Raw genomic sequence first — 21,376 nt, forward strand, 5'->3', positions numbered from 1 at the left:
TTTTAACCACAGACTCTGGTTCTAGATCCTACACTCTTAAACTGTAAGTTGAATAATACAGTATTTTGATTGGTTAGGAAATAGTTTAATAATTTCAAAAGCTATTAGTATTTTGTGTAAAATAAGAGCTGAGTCTATACATGTATTCCTTGGTAAAAAAATATGCATAAACATATTAAAGATTAACTACTAGCAGTAGGTAGAAGAGTGGTTCTCAAGTTAGCAAATTCTCAGGGGGAGAATTAGCTAATTAGAGTAGCAGGAAGGCAATGGCACCCCACTCCAGTACTCTTGCCTGGAAAATCCCATGGATGAGGGAGCCTGGTAGGCTGCAGTCCACGGGGTCACTAAGAGTCGGCACGACTGAGCGACTTCCCTTTCACTTTTCACTTTCATGCATTGGAGAAGGAAATGGCACCCCACTCCAGTGTTCTTGCCTGGAGAATCCCAGGGACGGGGGAGCCTGGTGGGCTGCCATCTATGGGGTCGCACAGAGCAGTGAAAGAGGGCCCAAGCTAAAGAACTTTGAGATTTGGGAGCCTGGGCAGAAGAGAATTTGAAAACGGCAAGCAAACTTGCAGGGAAAAACTCTGTTTTGGTGAACAGAGTTGAGATATTAGAGCAATGTTCGCTGTAACTCAGCTTTGTGGAGTCTGTCCAATAAAGAAAAGTACTGTTCCAAGTATAATAAACTACAATAGTTAGGTAAGTTGGGCCGCAAAGATTAGCAAAAGGAATAATTATAAAGGTTTAAACAAATGAAGTTTTGTTTGGGGGGACGGCGCTTAGAGCATATATGCTATAGCTATTAGTGACTAAAAAGTAGTAACATATTTATGGTAAATCACAGTCAGATACATAATATCACATGACAATAACTTTCATGAAAAAAGCACACACGATCTATTTCAACATCTCAAAGGTAATTTTTTCACAATAAATAATGGCAAATGAAGAGATTGGAAGTAAAGGAGCAGTCATGAAGCGGTGAGTAGGGTGTTGAAAGGATTTGGGTTGTTTAAGAGACCTGGAAAACGGTTGGTGCAGAGAACCTGCTGGACTCAGAACACATATTTTTAGAGGATAACATGTATGTTAGTGATGCAAACCACCAGAAAAGTATTTCTTCCCACCTCATTTTATACTTTAATCTTCATTATTTGTTCTTTTTCTCTCTGCTTTGAATAAAGAGAAATCTGTTTAAATATAAACTGAAGACTTGAATTTTAATATTTGATGCTGATGTTAAAATATAAAATCATGGGACTTCCCTGGTGATCCAGGGGCTAAGACTTCAATGCAGGTGGCCCGATGCAGGTTCCATCCCTGGTCAGGGAATTAGATCCTATGTGCTGCGACTAAGACCCAGCACAGCCAAATGAGTAAATATGTACGATCACCTTGAGATAATTTAGGCTTCACCACAGAAGGAAATAATTGTGACTGATTTTGTTTGCAGGACTAGTGGACATGGATCCCGGAATAGTCAGTTTGGTATATTTTCCACTTCTGAAAAAATCAAGGACCCAAGACCACTTAATGACAAGGCATTTATTCAGCAGTGTATTCGACAGCTCTGTGAGGTATTTTATATTCTTTAATATTGTAAACTGTGAGTGTTCTCTTTAAGTACTTTTCAGTAATTTTCCTATTGTGAAACATTTGACATTTCATATAGATTATTGTAGTTTCTTTCAGAAAACGGTTATGCATATAGTGTATCCATGAAATCTCTACAAGCTCCTTCTGTTAAAGACTTCCTGAAGATCTTCACTTTTCTTTATGGCTTCCTCTGCCCTTCGTATGAACTTCCTGACACAAAGTTTGAAGAAGAGGTTCCAAGAATCTTTAGAGATCTTGGGTTTGTATGTTATATTTCTCTTTAGCCTAAAGAGATTACTGGAACACAGGAGAATGAAACTCAGTAAGTGTGTAAAGATTTTGAGTTAGAGAAGTAGTGTACTTTAAGATGGCCCCTGTGGGTCACAGGTGCAAGATCAATTGAAAAGGCAGAAAAAACCAGCTATTTGGGAATTATTAGTAAAATACAGATGGTAGATCATAAAGCCCTCAACTACTTATGTTACAAGGAATAGATAGGATGGACTAGATCCTGCAGATTTTATAGATCAGAGAAGACAGGTGTCAAAGTCAGGTGAAAATGCAGTGAGATAAGAGTCCAGAAAAACCTGCATAGGACAAACACAGGGAGAGAGGGATTTGAGGAGTACATACATGAGTTTTATTTAGGGTGCCTTACATTTGAGGGAACAATCTTTCAGAAGAGAAGTCCTGCCTGTTGGTTGTAAGTCAGGTTTTGCAACTTAGGGGATATGTGTACAAAGTAATCGTCAAAAAAATACACAAAATCATTTGTGAGTAAGATGACAGAGAATCTCAACAAGTAATTTACTTCTAAACAAGTCAAGACTGTTGGTATATACTTGGAATTTTTAAAATGTAACTTCTTGCTTAATTTAGCCATTATTTTTATAAAAATTAACATGCTAGCTTATTTTTTCTAATTTTTCATAGGTATCCTTTTGCATTATCGAAAAGCTCCATGTATACAGTGGGGGCCCCTCATACGTGGCCTCACATTGTGGCAGCCTTGGTTTGGCTAATAGACTGCATCAAGGTATTTGATTTCTCATTTTAAATATATACATAGGAAAGATTTTCCCCCCCTCCTCAGAATATTTCTTTTTCTTTCCCAATCTTGCTTTTACCAATTAGCTGCAAGTCTGAGTCAGTTTTCAGAGCATGTTTGGTTTTATGTCCTTCAAAATGTTACTACATGAGTCCACCGGAGAGAAAGGGAAATATCCCAAAGGCAAGGAGATCATTTGTTTTCATGAGGTTTTACAGCTTGAAACAAACAAAACCCCCCAAAATGCAAACCACAACAACAAAAAAAACCAGCAAAATAATGTCAGTAGGAACTTCCCCCGAACATTTATCTCAGATTCCTCAGAGTCTTTTCTCCTCTCATATTTTATATTATTGAGGAGTGGTGGTTTGTTGGTAAATGACACCTTTACATAAGAGAAGTTTACTCAAGTCCATATTTCTAGTTTATATGATTTCAGATTGAAATTTTTTCAACCAAATCTTCTCAGTTCAGAATTCTCAGTTCTTGTAGTAAGAGTCTTTTCTCCAGTTCTGGGGATCTGTTTGTGCCTCCATAAGGCTCACCTTCAACTTTGCAGAGTAGCAAGAGTTCTCACAAGGACCTTTGACACAGCAACAGAAACTGTCTTTATCTACCCTGATGACAGGTAGAAGATTCTGTTTTCCATCTTGGGCTATGCCCTGCATGTCTTCAGTCTTAATTAAATCTGATTGTCACATGAGGCCTTGTCAAGTGAAGAAGAGGTAAAGGATGAGTTGACCGAGCTTGCCTACATCCACTCTAGATACACAGAAGGGATGATGAGTGCCTTTGGAACAAGAAAGGAACGCTAGGACAAGCAACTCTAGGCTCAGGACAGTATCCCCACTCAGCAATCCTGTAAATGAGTGCTAGGCTAAGAAAATTGATTGTTCTTTTATACTCCTAATGCAGAGTCCATTTTTTTTAGAGCTCAGTGTTGATTATACTAAATATACATTGTATCTTTAGGTTTTATAGCAAATTCTTTTTATTTTTAAAACAAGTTATAAAACAGATGTTCTGAAGTGGAACTTCTGGCTTGTTAATTATAAACATCCGAATGTTTTGCTATAATTTATTATTTGCTATCACTTTCAGCTTAAATATTTGTTTAAATGAAGACTTTATATTGTAAAATTCAACCTAAAGTACATTCTTAAACATTTTGAAGGAGTCAGATAACATTTGAGTACCAAAATTAAGTTCATTTAAGATAAATCATTATTACTGGCTTAGCTTTTGTGGCAGTTCTGTTTTCCGTTCTCAGAATTATGTTAAAATGTGTAGCAATACATATGTTCTCAATGGGCTACTAACAGTGTAAAAGATCAACATGTTTTTCTCCATTATTGGGTAGTCAGTCAGTCGTGTCCAACTCTTTTGCGATCCCATGGACTCCTCTTTTCATGGGATTTCCCAGGGAAGAATGCTAGAGTAGATTACCATTCCATCCTCCAGGAAATCTTCCCGACCCAGGGATTGCACCTAGGTCTCCTGCATTGGCAGGCGGATTCTTTACGACTGAACCACCAGGAAAGCATATTTTTCTTTGTAGAATAGAACTAAATATGGATCCCATCCTTTTTTAATCCTAAGGGACTTAGTTATTAAACTGTCAAAAGGATTACAGTGTAAGGTTTAAAAGAATAACCTCTCAAGAGACTTTATCATGCAATAATGTAAATGCTTCTAAAAATGACACTGAAAACAAGTTTGGCAAAACTTGAAAAATGTGTTTTTCTCATAAAGTTAATCAGTTTAATATGTTTGTATACTGAACAGTTACATAATGCCATGAAAGAAAGCTCACCTTTATTTGATGATGGACAGCCTTGGGGAGAAGAAACTGAAGATGGAATTATGCATAATAAGGTACCTTACTTTACCATAAACATTAGTCGTCTGATACTGTTTACTAAGTGTGTCATTATTGAAATTAACATAGTCTTTTGTAAAACTTGTCTTTTTTGCTTCCTGGAAATCTAAAATTGATTTTTGGAAGTACTAGTCAATGGATTTACTCTTGGATTCACACTATAATTTCCTAAAAATAAATAAGCACAGAAATTTGGAAATGTTAAGTAAAAAAGACAAGGCAATTAGAATTAAAACATAACATGTTATTGTTTATGTGTAGATATATTTCTTTTTCTCCCCTTTTAGAATGAAGATAATCATCACTGGCATCCTTATTCTAATATATTTTGTTGACACAAAGCATAAAAGACTGGGTCTTAAAATAGATGGCATGTGGGTTTTTTTGTTTGTTTTGTTTTGACCATTTTAGCTAGGGTAGTTTCCGCCTCTAAAAGTAACTGAGATAAAATAAATAGTCTAAATTGGTTCTCAGAAGGTCCTTTAATGGAGCCTAAACTATGTAACGAACTCCACCCTGTTTCCTGAAACAGACAAATTTATGTATCCAGATGGAGCAAACACCCACCCCAAGGAATAAATTTATGGTATTGAGATTGAGCATCAGTTTCCCCTAGCTAATATAAAAGACCAATCACTATTCGGTTCCCTAAGATGAAAAATAAACATCCTGTGTTCTAATTCTGTTCTTCACCTTCTGGAACACTTGTCATAAAAAGAAAGTAGAAATAGCCTCAACCTCATCTTTTATTACTACCTAGGGAATGGTTCAAATTCAAAGGTAAATGTACTGACTGCCATGGTGTTGCCTAGTTGTTTGTTTTAGACTTAATACTTCATTGGTGATCCCTGCTAGAAAAGCAGCTAGAAAGCCTCTGATCCTCTTGAGAGAATTCTCCTCCCATGTTGCAATATGTGTGCTAGACTAAATATATTATACCTCAGTTTTTACCCAAATAAAATTATAACACCTACTAAATTAATTATTAATTTCTTGATAGTCATCCTAAAGGTTAAGCCAGTCAAAGTTATTCCTGCTGTCTTAGCTGTTATTTCAGATGACAATATATATAAAGAAGCACTTTGGAAATTATAAAGTACTATTTTTAAGTTACTTTAATTTTAAATTAAAAATTAATTTTTAATGTAATTTAAAAGAATTACCAAAATACCAAACTTCACCAGGTTCTGAGTTTCTGCTCTGTGGATCTAGAGACTCAGTTGTTTTTTTTTTTTAAACCTTCAAAATCAAAATCAACCGAACTTAAGAAAACTGATTGACATCTTAACCAAATTCACATCTGAAGAGGAATGAAAATCTATTTATTTCCCCCTAGTGATCCATCTTTCCAGTTACAGGAATGAATACTCATGCCACCTATTCAGGGTACCCCTTCCGTATCAACCAAGTAATGAGAAGGTTGCTTAGTAAGCAGAGCATCAGGGCAGAGGGAATTGGTTTGTCTTAAGGGATGCTGACTTCATCTGACTGTGGAAAATTCTTATCAGTTCTCCTTGCCTCCTAACAAAGGATACATCCTCAGTGACCAAAACACCTCAGAACTGCAAAATGGAGTGTTATTTTCCCTTGGATAAATATCGAGTGCTAATCTACTGTTCAAATCTCCACTAACTTTGCCATTTTTTTAACCTGAAGTTACAGTGTAAATTACAGCCTTTATTAATTATGTTCTGGCTTTCATAGTCAAATCTTGTCAGATTAATTGGATTTAAATAATTAGCAGTTCATTAAAATTTTTCATCATCCTCAAAGATGGTTCAGTTCAGTTCAGTCGCTCAGTCATGTCCGACTCTTTGCGACCCCATGAATTGCGTCACGCCAGGCCTCCCTGTCCATCACCAACTCCCGGAGTTCACTCAGACTTAACGTCCATCGAGTCGGTGATGCCATCCAGCCATCTCATCCTCTGTCGTCCCCTTCTCCTCCTGCCCCCAATCCCTCCCAGCATCAGAGTCTTTCCCAGCTGGATCTTCTTTAGAATGGACTGGTTGGATCTCCTTGCAGTCCAAGGAACTCTCAAAAGTCTTCTCCAACACCACAGTTCAAAAGCATCAATTCTTCGACGCTCGGCTTTCTTCACAGTCAACTCTCGCATCCATACATGACCACTAGAAAAACCATAGCCTTGACTAGACGGACCTTAGTCGGCAAAGTAATGTCTCTGCTTTTGAATATACTATCTAGGTTGGTCATAACTTCTTCAAGGAGTAAGGGTCTTTTAATTTCATGGCTGCAGTCACCATCTTCGGTGATTTTGGAGCCCAAAAAAATAAAGTCTGACACTGTTTCCCCATCTATTTCCCATGAAGTGATGGGACCAGATGCCATAATCTTCGTTTTCTGAATGTTGCGCTTTAAGCCAACTTTTTCACTCTCCTCTTTCACTTTCATCAAGAGGCTTTTTAGTTCCTCTTCACTTTCTGCCATAAGGGTGGTATCATCTGCATATCTGAGGTTATTGATATTTCTCCTGGCAATCTTGATTCTAGCTCGTGCTTCTTCCAGCCCAGCGTTTCTCATGATGTACTCTGCATAGAAGTTAAATAAGCAGGGTGACAATATACAGCCTTGATGTACTCCTCTTCCTGTTGTTCCATGTCCAGTTCTAACTGTTGCTTCCTGACCTGCATATAGGTTTCTCACATTTACATTAATAAGCATCATCTCACCTTCTCAAAACCCTTCTCTGAAGTTATGGGCTTTTCTGGGGTTTTGGGTTTTTTTTTTTTTACCATTTACTAAATAACACCTTTATTCAAATTTAAGTGTTCTTTTAATCCTCATTATTCACTTTAGAAGTAGCAGACTGAGTAAATCTGTGCAGCATAATTAATGATATTCCCTAGGTTTGTGTCTCATTTACAGGAGTTCATGTAACCACTTGGTATTCCTGACTTTCATTATTTTCATTCATATTTAAATTTTCACTTAGAAAAGTGAAATAAACTAAATAGAGATTCACGACTGAGTTTTTAAATCTGCTTCACCCAATCAGCTGTTTTTGGACTACACCATAAAATGCTATGAAAGTTTCATGACTGGTGCTGACAGCTTCGATGAGATGAATGCAGAGCTGCAGTCCAAGCTGAGTAAGTGCTTTTGCTCCTAGTGTGCTGGTGTGTAGGTTATCTTACTATGCCGAATGTTTATATGAGCTCCTCACTTCGAATGTATTTAGATACCTCCTTATTTTTATTATAACTGCTTCTTTGGTGGAGAGAAATAAAGGATGTCCTTGCTTTATTATTTTAATAAGTAAAGTACCAGTTAGTAAAAAGACCTATGGTCTCCCATAATTCATGTCAGAAAGTTAAGGGGCCATTGTATTTCCAAAGAAAGAAATTATTTTTCCACTCAGCTATGATCTAGTGACATTCAGAACTTACTGGCTAACTTTTAAAAAATGTTTCATAGGTATTTTACATCGTTTTTCTTTTTTTATAATAGTCATATATAAAATGCCAGAGTGGTAGGTAAAATAGCTAAGTTTAAGATGTGTAAAGCTATCCTGCAAAGACTATAGAATCATTCAGAACAGGAGGATATCCTGCCACTCTCAGCCCCCAAAATGAAAGCATTCTCTTGTGTATCCGTGGGATATACCTTTCTGGAGAGTAGTGAGGATGGTTTCAGTGTGTCCACATGAGAAAGGGAACAAGCAGAGTATGTGATGTTGGGCTTCTTTTTAAAGAGGAAAATTCATAGTGATCTAAAACCAAAAGCACTAGTGACTTCTTTGCTATTTCAGTTATAATAAAGCATATAAATTATATTCATTTATTCAAACTATTATATATACACTATGTGCCGCCCACCATGTCAGCACCAGGGATACATTAATGAGTGAGGGAAATCTCTGCCCTCATGAGCTTGCATTCTATTAGACAGAGACAATAATCAGATGAACAGTAAGTCAGATGGTGGTAAGTGCCACAGAGGAAAATGAAGTAGGCCTGGGCGGCAGAGAGTGCAGTGGACCGCAGGGAGGGATTGCAGTTTTACAGAGGGGAAGAGGTCCTTCACTGCGAGGGTTTTATGTAGAGACTAGAGGAAGTGAGGGAGAGAGCAATGGTGAAAACCTGGGGAAGAATTTCCTAGGCAGATCTGAGACCTTATGAAATTTTGGGGTTTTTTTCCTCCAGAGGATTTATTTAACGTAGATGCTTCCAAGCTGGAATCATTAGCAGCAAAAAACAGAGCACTGAATGAACAAATTGCAAGATTGGAGCAAGAAAGAGAAAAAGAACCGGTTAGTAAACATGCTAATCTTAAATAGGTTTACACAGTTACTGACACTCTTGGATCTCCGTGGCTAAAACTAGCTGTTTCTTTGTATAAAGAAACAGCTATATGGAAAAAAAAAAATTTCTAATGCATTAGCAAAATTCATTAAAATGCATAAATTTGCATTAGGAAATGCATTAGCAAAATAAGCTTCTTAAAAGTTAGGTTTTTTTAATATAGGCCACAACTCCTAATGAAAACATGTTTGGTCTCCCTAAAGCTTTGTTTTCCCTTGTGATCTATTGGTCTGGGACTAATGGTGTTCAGAATATGATGAAAGAATCTTATCTACTTACATCAGATCAAAAGGATCTTTAGAACAAGGTCCCCATGTTACATACCTCATGGGAGCACCAACAAGAGGTCCTGAGCTTTGTAATCCATGGAAAGAGAATGATAACGAGTTTGTATAATATATTGTATGCTGAGGGATTTCTAAAAGCTAAATGATGATGTCCAGATATCTAATGTTATTTTGTGTATTATGATATTGAAATGTTCTATAAAGTAACAGATTTTTAAATGTTTGTGCTTTTTCAATCTGGCCCTTGACTTTTTCTATCCCAAATTGGCTTCTGAAAAATACTCCTTTCAATTGGGTAATAACAGTAAACTCCCCTTTTAGTTCTTTTTGACTCCCTCTAAAAATGAAAAGAAGACTCTAATTTACTTTTCTTTAAGATGAATTTGAATATTGCTTTACTTTCAAGTAAAGTATGAAATGATTATTGACAAGAATAACTTCATACTCTTTTTCTTTTAAAGAATCGTCTAGAGTCATTGAGAAAACTGAAAACTTCTTTACAAGCAGATGTTCAGAAGTATCAGGCATACATGAGCAATTTGGAGTCCCATTCAGCCATTCTTGACCAGAAATTGAATGGTCTCGATGAAGAAATTTCTAGAGTAGGTAAGCACAGCTAGTGCTGAAAGTTCATTTAGACTGGGGTGGGAGCATGCATGGGACTTAGCACATACAGAGCAGTCTTTGTCATCCATACCTTTTTGCCTCTTAATGGTAAATGTTGGTAGCAGGCCACCAAGTTTTTAGTGACTTCTATATTCGTTTCCTGAGGTCGCTGTAACAAATTACCACAACTTGGTGACTTAAAACAGTGGAAATTTATCCACTCACAGAAGGCTAGAGGCTGGAAATTGGCAGGGCCACACCTTCTCTGAAGACCCTGTGGGAGAGCCCATTCCTTGCCTATTCCAGCTTCTGGAGTCCGATGGCATTCCTGAGACTGTGGCCACGCCACTCCAGTCTCTGCCTGCATCTACACACGGCCCTCTCTGTATGCATGTGTCTCTTCTGTCTGTGTTAATTCCTCTCTGCCTGTCTTTTCAGAACATTTATGACCTTTAGGGCCCACTTCAATAATCCAGGATAATCTCCTTACTGCAAAAACTTAATCCCATCTGTGAAGACTCCTTGTCCAAATAAAGTATTGATTACAGATTCCAGGGTCTGGGACTTCACATCTTTGGGTGACCATGATTCAACCTCCTATACCTTCTAACATGTTTTCAGATACCTGACTCTTTGAAGCCAAGAGGGACCTAATCTAAGAACATATGCTGCCTGAACATAAACATATCTTTAATTCCACCTTGTAATTAATATGCCAGGTTTTTAAATCTTTGCCAGCCTCAGTCTGCTATATTTGCCTTATCTTCTGTCACTATCAGTACCTCCTAGGCTACCCCACAGCTTAACCTGATTGAAAATAACATGAAAAGATGCTATAAAAGCCCAACTAAAGAAAGTTTGTTTATATCTTGTGTGCTCCTAACCTTGGTTTCATAAACAGATATGGATCTTAATCATAAAACTGAAAATACTGTGGCCCATGAATTGCTTCTATGGGATGCTTCTATGGTGCCAAAAGTAGCACAAAGAAAGATATCTACACATCACAGAGCCATTGGCTGGCAGTCTACAAAATAAATAGCTATGTGGACCTACTTTACTATTTTCCCAGGTCTCTGCCTAGTTTGATTTTATTCTTTTAAGGGTTTTACGACTGTGTCTGTCTCATGTAGGAATTATGTAGATACTCCTTAGGCTATTTGATTTAACTCTTGTTCTTTGGAATATTGATCATCTGTCATATCAAGGACAGTAATTATCTGTCTTCAATAAATAAATTGATTTATTTTTTTCCAAGTAAGTCTGATTACATATATTAGCTTTGCTCTACATCAACTCTTTAAATAGTTCACACTTGACCACTAATATTTGTTCTCCATAATGACAAGGAAATTTAGACATCTTAATCAACTAGAATTGAAGGAACTTAATTTATTTCTTTTGCAATGCAGAACTAGAATGTGAAACAATGAAACAGGAGAATTCTCGACTACAGAATATTGTTGACAACCAGAAGTACTCGGTTGCAGACATTGAGAGAATAAATCATGAAAGAAATGAATTGCAGCAGACCATTAATAAATTAACCAAGGACCTAGAGGCTGAACAGCAGCAGTTGTGGAATGAGGAGCTGAAATATGCCCGAGGCAAAGAGACGGTATGTCTTACCATTCCCAGAGCAGCACCTCATCAGAACTTACCTTTGTAAAGGTCCGTCCCAATTTAGAAGAACTGAGTGAGTAGAATAAATTGGCTAAAGAGGTAAAACTTTTCAGCATTGACATTTTACTAAAACCAGACTCATCCCTTCATGTCAATTCAGTAACAGCCCAGTTTCTCGGTCATACTTAAGATAGCCTGTATTTTCCAATAGTGAACCAAGAAATGAACAAAAAATGTCTCTAAGGCCGTGGAAATAGTTTTCATAAGTCCCAGGCCTTTTATTCTAGAAGTGGACATGAGTCACTTCTTCATTTACGTCCTCACTGCTCAGACATGTGTTTAACATCTGCTGTGTACCACTTACCATGTCGGGTGCAGATGGAGGATAAAACGACATAGGAACTCAAGAAACTGCCGTTCTAGTTGACATTTCTCTACCATGAGATCAGACCTCCACTGCATACTGAGGAAGCCTATAGTACACGTGAACAACCTTTTGGTGTGCATAGTGTAGGGTGATGGATGCGGTGGTTTTCAGAAAGGCTTCCTTGCGGATGTAAGACCTGAGCTGAATGGGGAATGTGAGGAGGGAGGATTAGCCTGGCCAGGTTGGGGAGCCAGCAAGTGACGTGTGTGGGGAAGTTAGGGAGGAAGCAACACCAGGGACACTGCTGTCCTGAGCTTTCCATGTGGCTAGAGCCTAACAGCAAGGGATGTGGCATGAAGATGAGACTCAAGGATGAGAAAGACCAGATGGTGAACATCCTTTTCACTTTTAGAAGCTCAGACTTTATCCTGAAAGCTCCAGGAAGCAGACCATTAATACGTTAAATACATAAGATCGCATTTCAGAAAGATCTCATTTTTGATAATGTGAAAAATGGATAGAAGGAAGCAACGCAGTTAGATAAGAATCTGTGGGAAGTAATTGGTAGAAATTACAGGCTGAAGTTTAGATAACGCTAGTGGAGATTCAAAGAAATGGGTGGATTCTGTCTGCTTAGGAGGTAGAATGAATAAGGAGACGAAAAGAAGGGAGCCAACACCAGGGTCTGGTTTGAGTGATGGGGCAGGCAATGAGTAGTAGTATTCACTTAGGAAAAGAAGAGATAGAGAAGTTGGCAGTCAGGAGTGGAGATGGTAAGCTAGACCTGTTGTGCCCATGCAGCATTTAAATGAAAATATCTTACAGACTATTTTACATGGGCCTGTACTGCAGCATTAAATACCTGGGTTTGCAGTATAGATTTGGTAAGAATCTGTATATATTGTCATTGGAGCCACAGGGTAGACAAATTCACCAAGGAAGAATACAGAGGAGGAAGATAGAACTCTGGAAATACTAGTATCTTGGGAGTGGACAGAGGCCCCTTAAGAAAGGCCTGAAAGGAAGTAGGTTCTCCGTTCCCCTACCAGGGATTGAATCTGCATCCCCTGTATTGGAAGGGCAGGGCTACCAGGGAAGTCCTGGAAGGCATTGTCTTTTAAAAAAGGCTCCTTTAAGTATCTACGTTTGCCTATGGGGTCAGTGCGGGTTTTTCACCCTGATCGTATTGTGAAGTTCATTATAAGCATAATGAAACAGCTTCTTGGTCAGGTTTTAACTGTTTTACATTATTAAAAATCTGTATTTTACACAGCTGCATATGCACAATTCAGCCTGAGCAATAAGCACTGCCTCATTTTTTGAGCCATTTCAGCAGATTTTTGCTTTGCCTTAATTATCTGTGCTCCCTTGTACTCCTGACCTGCTCCTCTCTGTCCCTGTGTATAAAAGAGAAAAATATGCATTTCTGAGAAACAGCCAGTGATGGTAATTGCAAAGGTCTTTGAACCTAGAATTTGGTAAACCTTTATTGTAGCCCTGGGTTTACCAGCACATGTTTATGTGACCTCAGCACAACATCTGACTTCTCAGAGCCTCAGTTCCCTTATTTACAAACTGAAGTGTGATTAGACCAGGTCGGTGAACCTGAAATGTCACTTCAACAGTTATTAGCACATTTTGCCTCTCAAGCACTGTGTGGGAGAGAGGAAGTTGTGAATCTCTAGACTAGGTGAACTCTGTTTAACTAGCTCAAACTAGCTGTATGAGTGCTGTTTTTGATTTGGAGGATTAGGCTGAAAGAAGAAAATTACCCAGGAAGTGGGTAAGCAGTGGCCTAATGAGGGGCCAGTTGGGCCATGGTCAGTGAGAAGAAAACCTTAGGGTACTGACTAGGAGAGATTAAAGAATGGAGGCAAAATACTGAAGTCCAGCATAAAGAGTCCACCCCTTAGTTTTCTTTCCAAACTGATTTGTATCCCACCCGCCACCTCTGACTGGGAGTCCCCTTCTGGAGCTCTTTGCTGAGATGGGCATTGAGGCTACCTCCAGACTCTTGAGGAGAAATGTGATACATGTTCTCTGTCTGAGCTGGTTGGGGGAAGGAGAAATGTGTCTCCTTCTGCTGTCCCCACAGTCTGGCAGGATGGAGCGCGTGGCCTTGTGAAAACTGCTTTATTACAGCAGCAAAATCCTAGTGAAAAACAGTAATTCCTAGGATTATTTAGTATAAGGCCAGAGAGAACTCCATACCTTAGTCATCCCTGGAGAGCTACTGTATTACAAATTATAGTAATTGTAATGATTTCCTGATTTATTAATATGAAATCTTAAATTTTGCATATAAGTGTTGCTTTAAGTTTTTGGAAATTGAAGATTATTTAAGCACGTTCTGATAGGTACTTTTGCCCTTGCCTTCTTTCAAAGTATTCATTTTATAGATGGTAACTGTATGAAAACAAATTGCCTAGACTCTGCAGGTTTGTTTATTTCATCAGATACTGAGTACTCTGTGCCAAGTACTGTTCTAGTCGCAAGGGGTGCAACTGCTCTCATGGAGCCTGCTTTCAGGTGATGGAGACGAACACATGAATAATCTGTCTCAGGTGGTAACAAGTGCTCTGAAGGATAAAGTCAGAGGGTAGAGAAATTGGGGATGTTATGTTAGAGGGAAAGCCTGCTGATGACGTAATTTGAACAGAACCCTGAACAGAGGGGAAAAGACCAGGAAATGTGGAATGTGTTAGTAAAATATTTTTATCAAAACAGTTGAAATAACATTCAGAGACTTGAGTGACTACAGTTCGCTCATTTTAAATAAATGTTTTATTTTGTACATTGACAAAGCTAAGGTATGTTCCCGTGTCATAATTTTTCTGTCTGGTACTTTAAAAAGTGAATTTTAGTTAATACCTCAACATGGGACTTTTATTCCAAACTCCTTGTCAGATAGATGGAGGAACAGTAGCATTTTGTTGTTGTTATTCAGTCACTAAGTCATGTCCGACTCTTTGTGACCCCATGGGCTGCAGCAGACCAGGCTTCATTGTCATTCACTATCTCCCAGAGTTTGCTCAAACTCATGTCCATTGAGTTAGTGATGCTGTCTAACCATATTGCTTACTAATTAATTATGGTGTTAAAACTATCTTAAGATTTAGTGTGAATAAAATCTTTAATTCTTTATTTTTTTAAACTGCTACTGTTACTACTAAAAATGCCAACTTTAAAACTAATGAAAAACACATAATCTTGAGTAAAGCTGCAAAAAAAAATGCCAATTGAAAACCATATGGAATGGAACTGTTACAGTATTTCTTTTTGTGTTCTCTTCTTACAGATTGAAACACAATTAGCAGAGTATCATAAATTGGCTAGAAAATTAAAACTTATCCCTAAGAGTGCTGAAAATTCCAAAGGTTATGACTTTGAAATTAAGTTTAATCCTGACGCTGGTGCAAACTGCCTTGTCAAATACAGAGCTCAAGTTTATGTACGTAATCGTGAGTACTTCAGAAGGTTTTTAAGTGATACGATTGATGTCTGCTCATAATATTTATAACCAACAGTTTAAACTTCAGCAGGTCCATAACTCAGGACTAAATGTAGAAATAAAACACTGAAACTTGCCCTTTTCCTGGCAGTAGACCTCTGCTCTCTGTTGTACCTTACTCTTCGAATTATAAAGCCTCATCTTCCCTCTCTTCCTCTAAAAGATTTGATTATATGTTAAAGTAGATGCAAGGATTATTAAGACAAAAGTGAGACCTGATGCTTGCTCTCAAGTTGCTACTATTCATCTCAAGGGAGAAAGACAAAATACTTTATACATGCTTTATTAGAAGTCTTTACAAGATATACTAACAAGATCAGTTCTTCTCAATTGAGAGAAGTCTCTACAGCAATGGTGAACCTGGAATGAAATCTTCAAAGATGAGATATTTATGGGGTGATCTGTGGAAAGGTTTCAGGCACAAGGACACAAAGGAAGGCATGAAGTATAACAGAGCATTAAGTACCACCAGCGGCCAATAATCAGAGTACTGTACATAATTTTCAAATGTGGCCAAGGATGTAATTTGAGGAAGAAAAATTTTAAGTGCCCCCTCAAAATGTTAATTTTCAAAATAGTTTTTAATATAAGAATGTCAAAGTCTAAAACCGTGTGTCTTTTTCTCTTAAGAATCATTCATTCATTCCGTGAATTATTAATTGAGTATCAACTATATTCCATACCAGCTAGATGCTGAGATAAAATACCCAGAAAGAGGAATTCCCTGGTGGTCCAGTGGTTAGGATTCAGCATTTTCACTGTCAGGTCCAGGTTAAATCTCAGGTTGGGGAACTAAAATCTCTTGAGCTGCACAGCACACCAAAAAAAAACACATGTAAAGACACATTCCCTGCTTTCCATATTGCAGATTATGGGCAGACAGAGTTTGATTAATATAAGCTCATTTTCAATAGAAAAAAATGCATCCAATGAACATTTAATCTTTTACTCTAATGTTTCTCAAACAGCTGCTTGGTAGGTAGGCAGATAGAGTTTACTCACCTGCATTTTGAGTAGTGTGCTATGTTAGTGCAAGAAAACAATTTCTGGATCAAATTACTGTAGAAAAGATTACCCAATGCAAAAAGAATGCATATGCTCAAAAAAGAAGAATCTTTTCTTTGCCCCCTAGAAATAGGACAATAAAAATAGCATCAAGAAGATGCAGCCCCAACTGTCTACCAAGAAGTAGTATTTGGAGAAAGGTTCTTTGGTTTTGAAAACATGTGGAGTTTTCCTTTGGAGCGATGAGATTGTTACAGAGTGAGAGTACCTTGTGAACGTACTAAACGCCGTGGAGTTGTGTACTTTAGAAGACTTGTGGGCGAGAGAACGCCTCCCTCCTGCCGCCCAGTTTTGGCAAGCCAACTTGAGCAATCACCAGCTGGAAAACCGTGGCCACTGAGAAATCCTGGGACATCGGGCAAAGGCAGGCGTAAGCTAAGCTTTCTTACCTTGTCAGCCTCCTAGACTGAAAAAGCCGGTGGAAGGGAAAGTGGTCAGAGCCCCTTTTCTCTCACTCTTCTGTTAAGTCCTGCCACAGGAACTCAGGAAAAGTAGACAGGGAAATTGCCCTCTCCCTGACAGGGTCCAGATCTTCCTCGTTCCGTCTGCAGCCTCAGTCCTACTTTGCACGGCTTCTACATCCAGTCCTTGTTGGTGGACAGTCGTCATGTTTCAAGTCTTCTGCTATTACAACAGAGTTAGAATGAGGAGCAAAAAAATGAAGAAGAAATAAAATTATAAGGCTAAAGAATTGGAAAGGATTAAGGGGAAAACGATGCATCTAGAGAACAGAGCATAAAAATAAAACCTACATATAGTTTGTTTTCAAGAAAGATAACATTAAACTACATGTACTTAAAGAATGTTTAAGCAATAGCAGTGAATTTCCAGAACAGAGAAGGCAATCTAGAATTTTGCAGGTATTCAAAACCAAAAGCAAGTTATAGTCTATAGTTACGGAAATTCCAGTACAATTAGTTTTATTTTCTTATTGATGGTGTAGTGGTGTAGTAACTTAGATTTAAAACACCGTGGCTTCACTTCTTATCTCCAAAAGATTCCTCATGAGAGAACTTTTTGAAATTATATGTAACCGGCCTTCCTATGTGTTTTATAGGCGCCACTCAAGGAACTCTTGAACCAAACTGAAGAAGAAATTAATAAAGCTCTAAATAAAAAGATGGGTTTAGAGGATACTTTAGAACAAGTAAGTAATGAAACAGTTGTTATAAACAAACATAATTTTTTGTGGTTTCCAATTGCTAAGGAATGGATTTTTAATAAAATACGAAAAATGAGAGGTATACCCTTGACCTAGAAACACTTGAAGTAACTTTTTAAGTAACTTAAACATTCTAAGTTTCACATATCATTAATGATGAAGTGATATGAAACTGAGTAAATCTCCCTTTTTTTCTAATGGCAAATCACTTCCTATAACTTGAGGTGATTTAGTAATATTCCTTTTTATAGTAAAAGGAAATTGAGATAGAAGCTAACTCGCTGTGATAGATAAGAGACTTCCCTTTACCAGATTCTTCATTCAGGACCATGGAATTCAGGGAGATTCAACTTTAAATGCCTATAAAATTCTGTTTCTGAAAGTAGGTTCAGAAAATTCCTGCTTCTGAGATACTTGAAACATACAATCACCAATATAGCTGAGAAAGAAGGCTATTGTATTCAATAACCTTTAGAGTGGGGTAAACTTTGTTATCCCCTGGAGAAGGAAATGGCAACCCACTCCAGTACTCTTGCCTGGAGAATCCCATTTGTTATAGTTGATTAAGAAAAGTTAAAAACTCTTCAAATACAAACAAAAGGTATTATTTACATGGTTAGTACCTAGTCACTCTTTTAAACACTGTGGTCTGTAGCGTCACTCTTTTAAACACTGTGGACTGTAGCCCGCCAGGCTCCTCTGCCCGAGGGGATTCTCCAGGCAAGAATACTGGAGTGAGTTGCCTTGCCCTCCACCAGGGGATCTTCCCAATCCAGGGATCAAACCCAGGTCTCCCACATTGCAGGGGGATTCTTTACCGTCTGAGTCACCAAGGAAGCCCATTTGTTTATATAACACCAAACAATTAAAGCAACCCCCTAGCTAATTCAACTCTTTGAGAACTATGGTTCTGGCTAACAGATTTTAAGATACAAATCTTTTCTGAGAATAGAAGCTTGTTAATTTTTTCTCATCTGAAAATAAAATCTATGCATTTCACAAATAACTTTGAAAGTAACGCACACTTTTTTTATGTTAACAAATTTTCATCAATACTTACTTTGTATTAGAAAGAGTTTTTCACACCTCCCACACCTAGAAAAAGTTGTTAGATAAGTGAAGAGTTTCATGATACATGTACTGTTATTATAATTTAGGGTTTCTACAAATGTATGGGTTTTGTGACTATTATAGTGTGGGGAAAAGATAAGAATTAGGACTGCTTTAAGGGGTGTGCCCCAGTGGTGATGATTATTTGAGGTGAAGTGTTAGCCCCCTTCAGTACAATTTCTCTCTGGATGGAGTGGGCAGTAAACCTGAAGACTCAAAAAAGTATGAATTTCAAGCAATAGGAGCCTCTTGACTGAAATCTGATTCAGACTACTTGAAACTTTTTAAAGGCTATAGGCAGGAAAATTTGGGCAAGGTAGGGAGGCAATTATGAAATGCCTACTATAGTTTAGGTACCATGTCAATGTCCCAAAGATTAATATAACCAAAGCTTATATGAAATCTAAAGTCCCATTTGGGGAAGACTAACACATGCTATTATGCTAATCAGATTTGCTTTTTTTTTTTTTTCCGGCAAGACTCCTTTGGTCATAGAATAAAGTGGCTGAGAGGGAAGGCAACTGAAATTAAGAGGTTAAGCTGTAGTACTCAAGTAGGAAATTACGGAAATGAAGAAAGGGGACAGGTTGAAGAAATGTTAAGGAGGCAGGACCTAAACATTTTGTGGCTGAATGAATGCTAGGAGAGAAAGGAGGAGCAGCAGTAACTTCCGTTTTTCTGGGGTGGGCAACATAGATTAGAAAGAAAATGAGGCTAGGAGTGGCCAGGGCAGTGCAGGAGATGTTGAGCTTGCTTTCCATGAGAGACAACCAAAAGGAGGCTGAAGCAATAGATTGAAAACATAAAAGGGATACTGGGTCTGAAGCCAGGGATGTGGGTGACATTTCTTAGAATATGTAGAAGAAAGTAGCAAAAGACTGGCAAAGGAAGGAAGTAGACAGAATAGTTGGAGAATAATCAGAAGAGGGAGGATACACTATAAAAGCCAAGTAAAGAAGAGAGAGTGACCCTAACTAAACTTACTGTGGTAAAGAGTTCACAGTATATGAGAAGGGGCTCCCGTGGTGGCTCAGACAGCAAAGAATCTGCCTGCAATGCAGAAGACCCAGGTTCAAGCCCTGGGTCAGAAAGATCCCCTGGAGAAAGGAACCCACTCCAGTATTGTTGCCTGGAGAATTTCATGGACCAGAGAGTTCACAATATATACATAAATCATCTTGCTGTACATCTTAAACCCATGCAATGTTTTTTTTTTTAATTGAAGGATAATTGCTTTATAGTATTGCCTTGGTTTCTACCAAACATTGACGTGAAACAGCCATAGGTCTACCCATGTAAACCCATGCAACATTATATGTCAATTATGTCCCAATAAAACTAGAAAAAAAGGGAGTGATCAGTGATGTCGTATGCTTCAGAGACTAAAAACTGAAACTTCTTAACTTTTATAGTCGATTAACAATGTGATAGTTTCAGGTGAACAGCAAAGGGACTCAGCCATACATATACATGTATCCATTCTCCCCCAAAACTCCCCTCCCATCCAGTCTGCCACATAGCATTGAGTTCCCTGTGCTATACAGTAGGTCCTTGTCTGTTTCTGTTTTAAGTTATAACAGTGTATACATGCCCATCCCAAACTTCCTAACTATCCCTTCCCTCCATCCTTCCCCTCAGCAACCTTAAGTTCATTTCTAAGTTTATGAGTCTGTTTCTGTTTTGTAAGTTCATTTGTATCATTTCTTTTCAGATTCCACATTAAGAGATGTCATACAGTATTTCTCCTTCTGTCTGACTTCACTCAGTATGACAGTCTCTAGGTCCATCCTTGCTGCTGCAGATGGCATTATTTCATTCTCTTTAATGGCTGAGTAATATCCATGGTGTGTGTGTGTATATATATATACATACACTACATTTTCTTAATCCATTCCTGTGTCTGTGGACATTCAGTTTATTTCCATGTCTTGGCTATTGTAAACAGTGCTGCAATGAACATTAGGGTACTAAAATTATTTTTTGATTTGACGAGTAGTTTGACCAAGTTAAGATGGCATAAGATAAAATAGTTTGAAATAGTAAAGGATAAACAGAATAGCAAAACTAATCAATCTGATAAGTACTTTAAAATAATTCCCAAAATCATTCAAGAAAAAATGAGAAATGGATACACTATAAATATGGAGGAAATTTACTTAAATTATAAAGTAATACAAAAACCTATCTTTAAGAAATTTTGCTTATAAGACTAGTTTAACCCTTATACCACAAAGATACCACAAAAGAAGAAAAACACTTATGGATATAAGTATAAAGTTTAAATATTAGCAATTAAAATTTATTTAGCAAGTATTTTTTTAAGAGTCTGCTATATATGCCTGTACTATAATCGGTGTTGGCAATATCTTTCTTTGCAAATTCTTATTTGTTTGGAAAGGTGGACGTGAAAACAGTTTTAACAAATTCATAAGATTTTTGGAGTATAAATACAGCATGTTGTGGATTCTCAGTACACCTACCTAAGATAAGCATAAGTTCTTTCTGAAGGAGGTGGTAGATGAGCTGAGTTGTGAATAACAAGTAGGAGTTGGCCAGTGGATACACAAAACGATACAAACACAGACAAACATACCTGCCTCTGAAGGCCCAGACACCAAAGACCATGATGTGTTAAAGAATTACCTTGAGTATAAGTAGGATAGGGAAGAAGCCTGGAAAAACCAAAACCTAATTCTGAAGAGACACTTGTTCTTTCTTACTGGTAGAATTTTTATTCTGTAGGCAGCAGGTACCGCTGAAGGTGTTTTAAAACCTGTGTATCTTAGTAAGCTTA

The 21,376-nt window shown here is 37.7% G+C and overlaps 1 protein-coding gene across 2 annotated transcripts in view; it reads left to right on the forward strand.

Moving 5' to 3' along the window:
* Positions 1-21,376, forward strand: part of NDC80 (NDC80 kinetochore complex component) — a 34,197-nt gene that overhangs the window by 5,050 nt on the left and 7,771 nt on the right. For both annotated transcript variants that reach the window (XM_069568316.1, XM_069568317.1), the window contains 10 exons: positions 1,460-1,583; positions 1,689-1,861; positions 2,536-2,638; positions 4,436-4,525; positions 7,546-7,639; positions 8,693-8,799; positions 9,600-9,744; positions 11,157-11,362; positions 15,033-15,185; positions 17,368-17,457. In XM_069568316.1, coding sequence (XP_069424417.1) covers positions 1,460-1,583; positions 1,689-1,861; positions 2,536-2,638; positions 4,436-4,525; positions 7,546-7,639; positions 8,693-8,799; positions 9,600-9,744; positions 11,157-11,362; positions 15,033-15,185; positions 17,368-17,457 — 1,285 coding nt within the window. The remainder of the gene's footprint in view (positions 1-1,459; positions 1,584-1,688; positions 1,862-2,535; positions 2,639-4,435; positions 4,526-7,545; positions 7,640-8,692; positions 8,800-9,599; positions 9,745-11,156; positions 11,363-15,032; positions 15,186-17,367; positions 17,458-21,376) is intronic.

The sequence above is a fragment of the Ovis canadensis genome, chromosome 23 (assembly GCF_042477335.2).
Source record: "Ovis canadensis isolate MfBH-ARS-UI-01 breed Bighorn chromosome 23, ARS-UI_OviCan_v2, whole genome shotgun sequence".
NCBI lineage: Eukaryota > Metazoa > Chordata > Mammalia > Artiodactyla > Bovidae > Ovis > Ovis canadensis.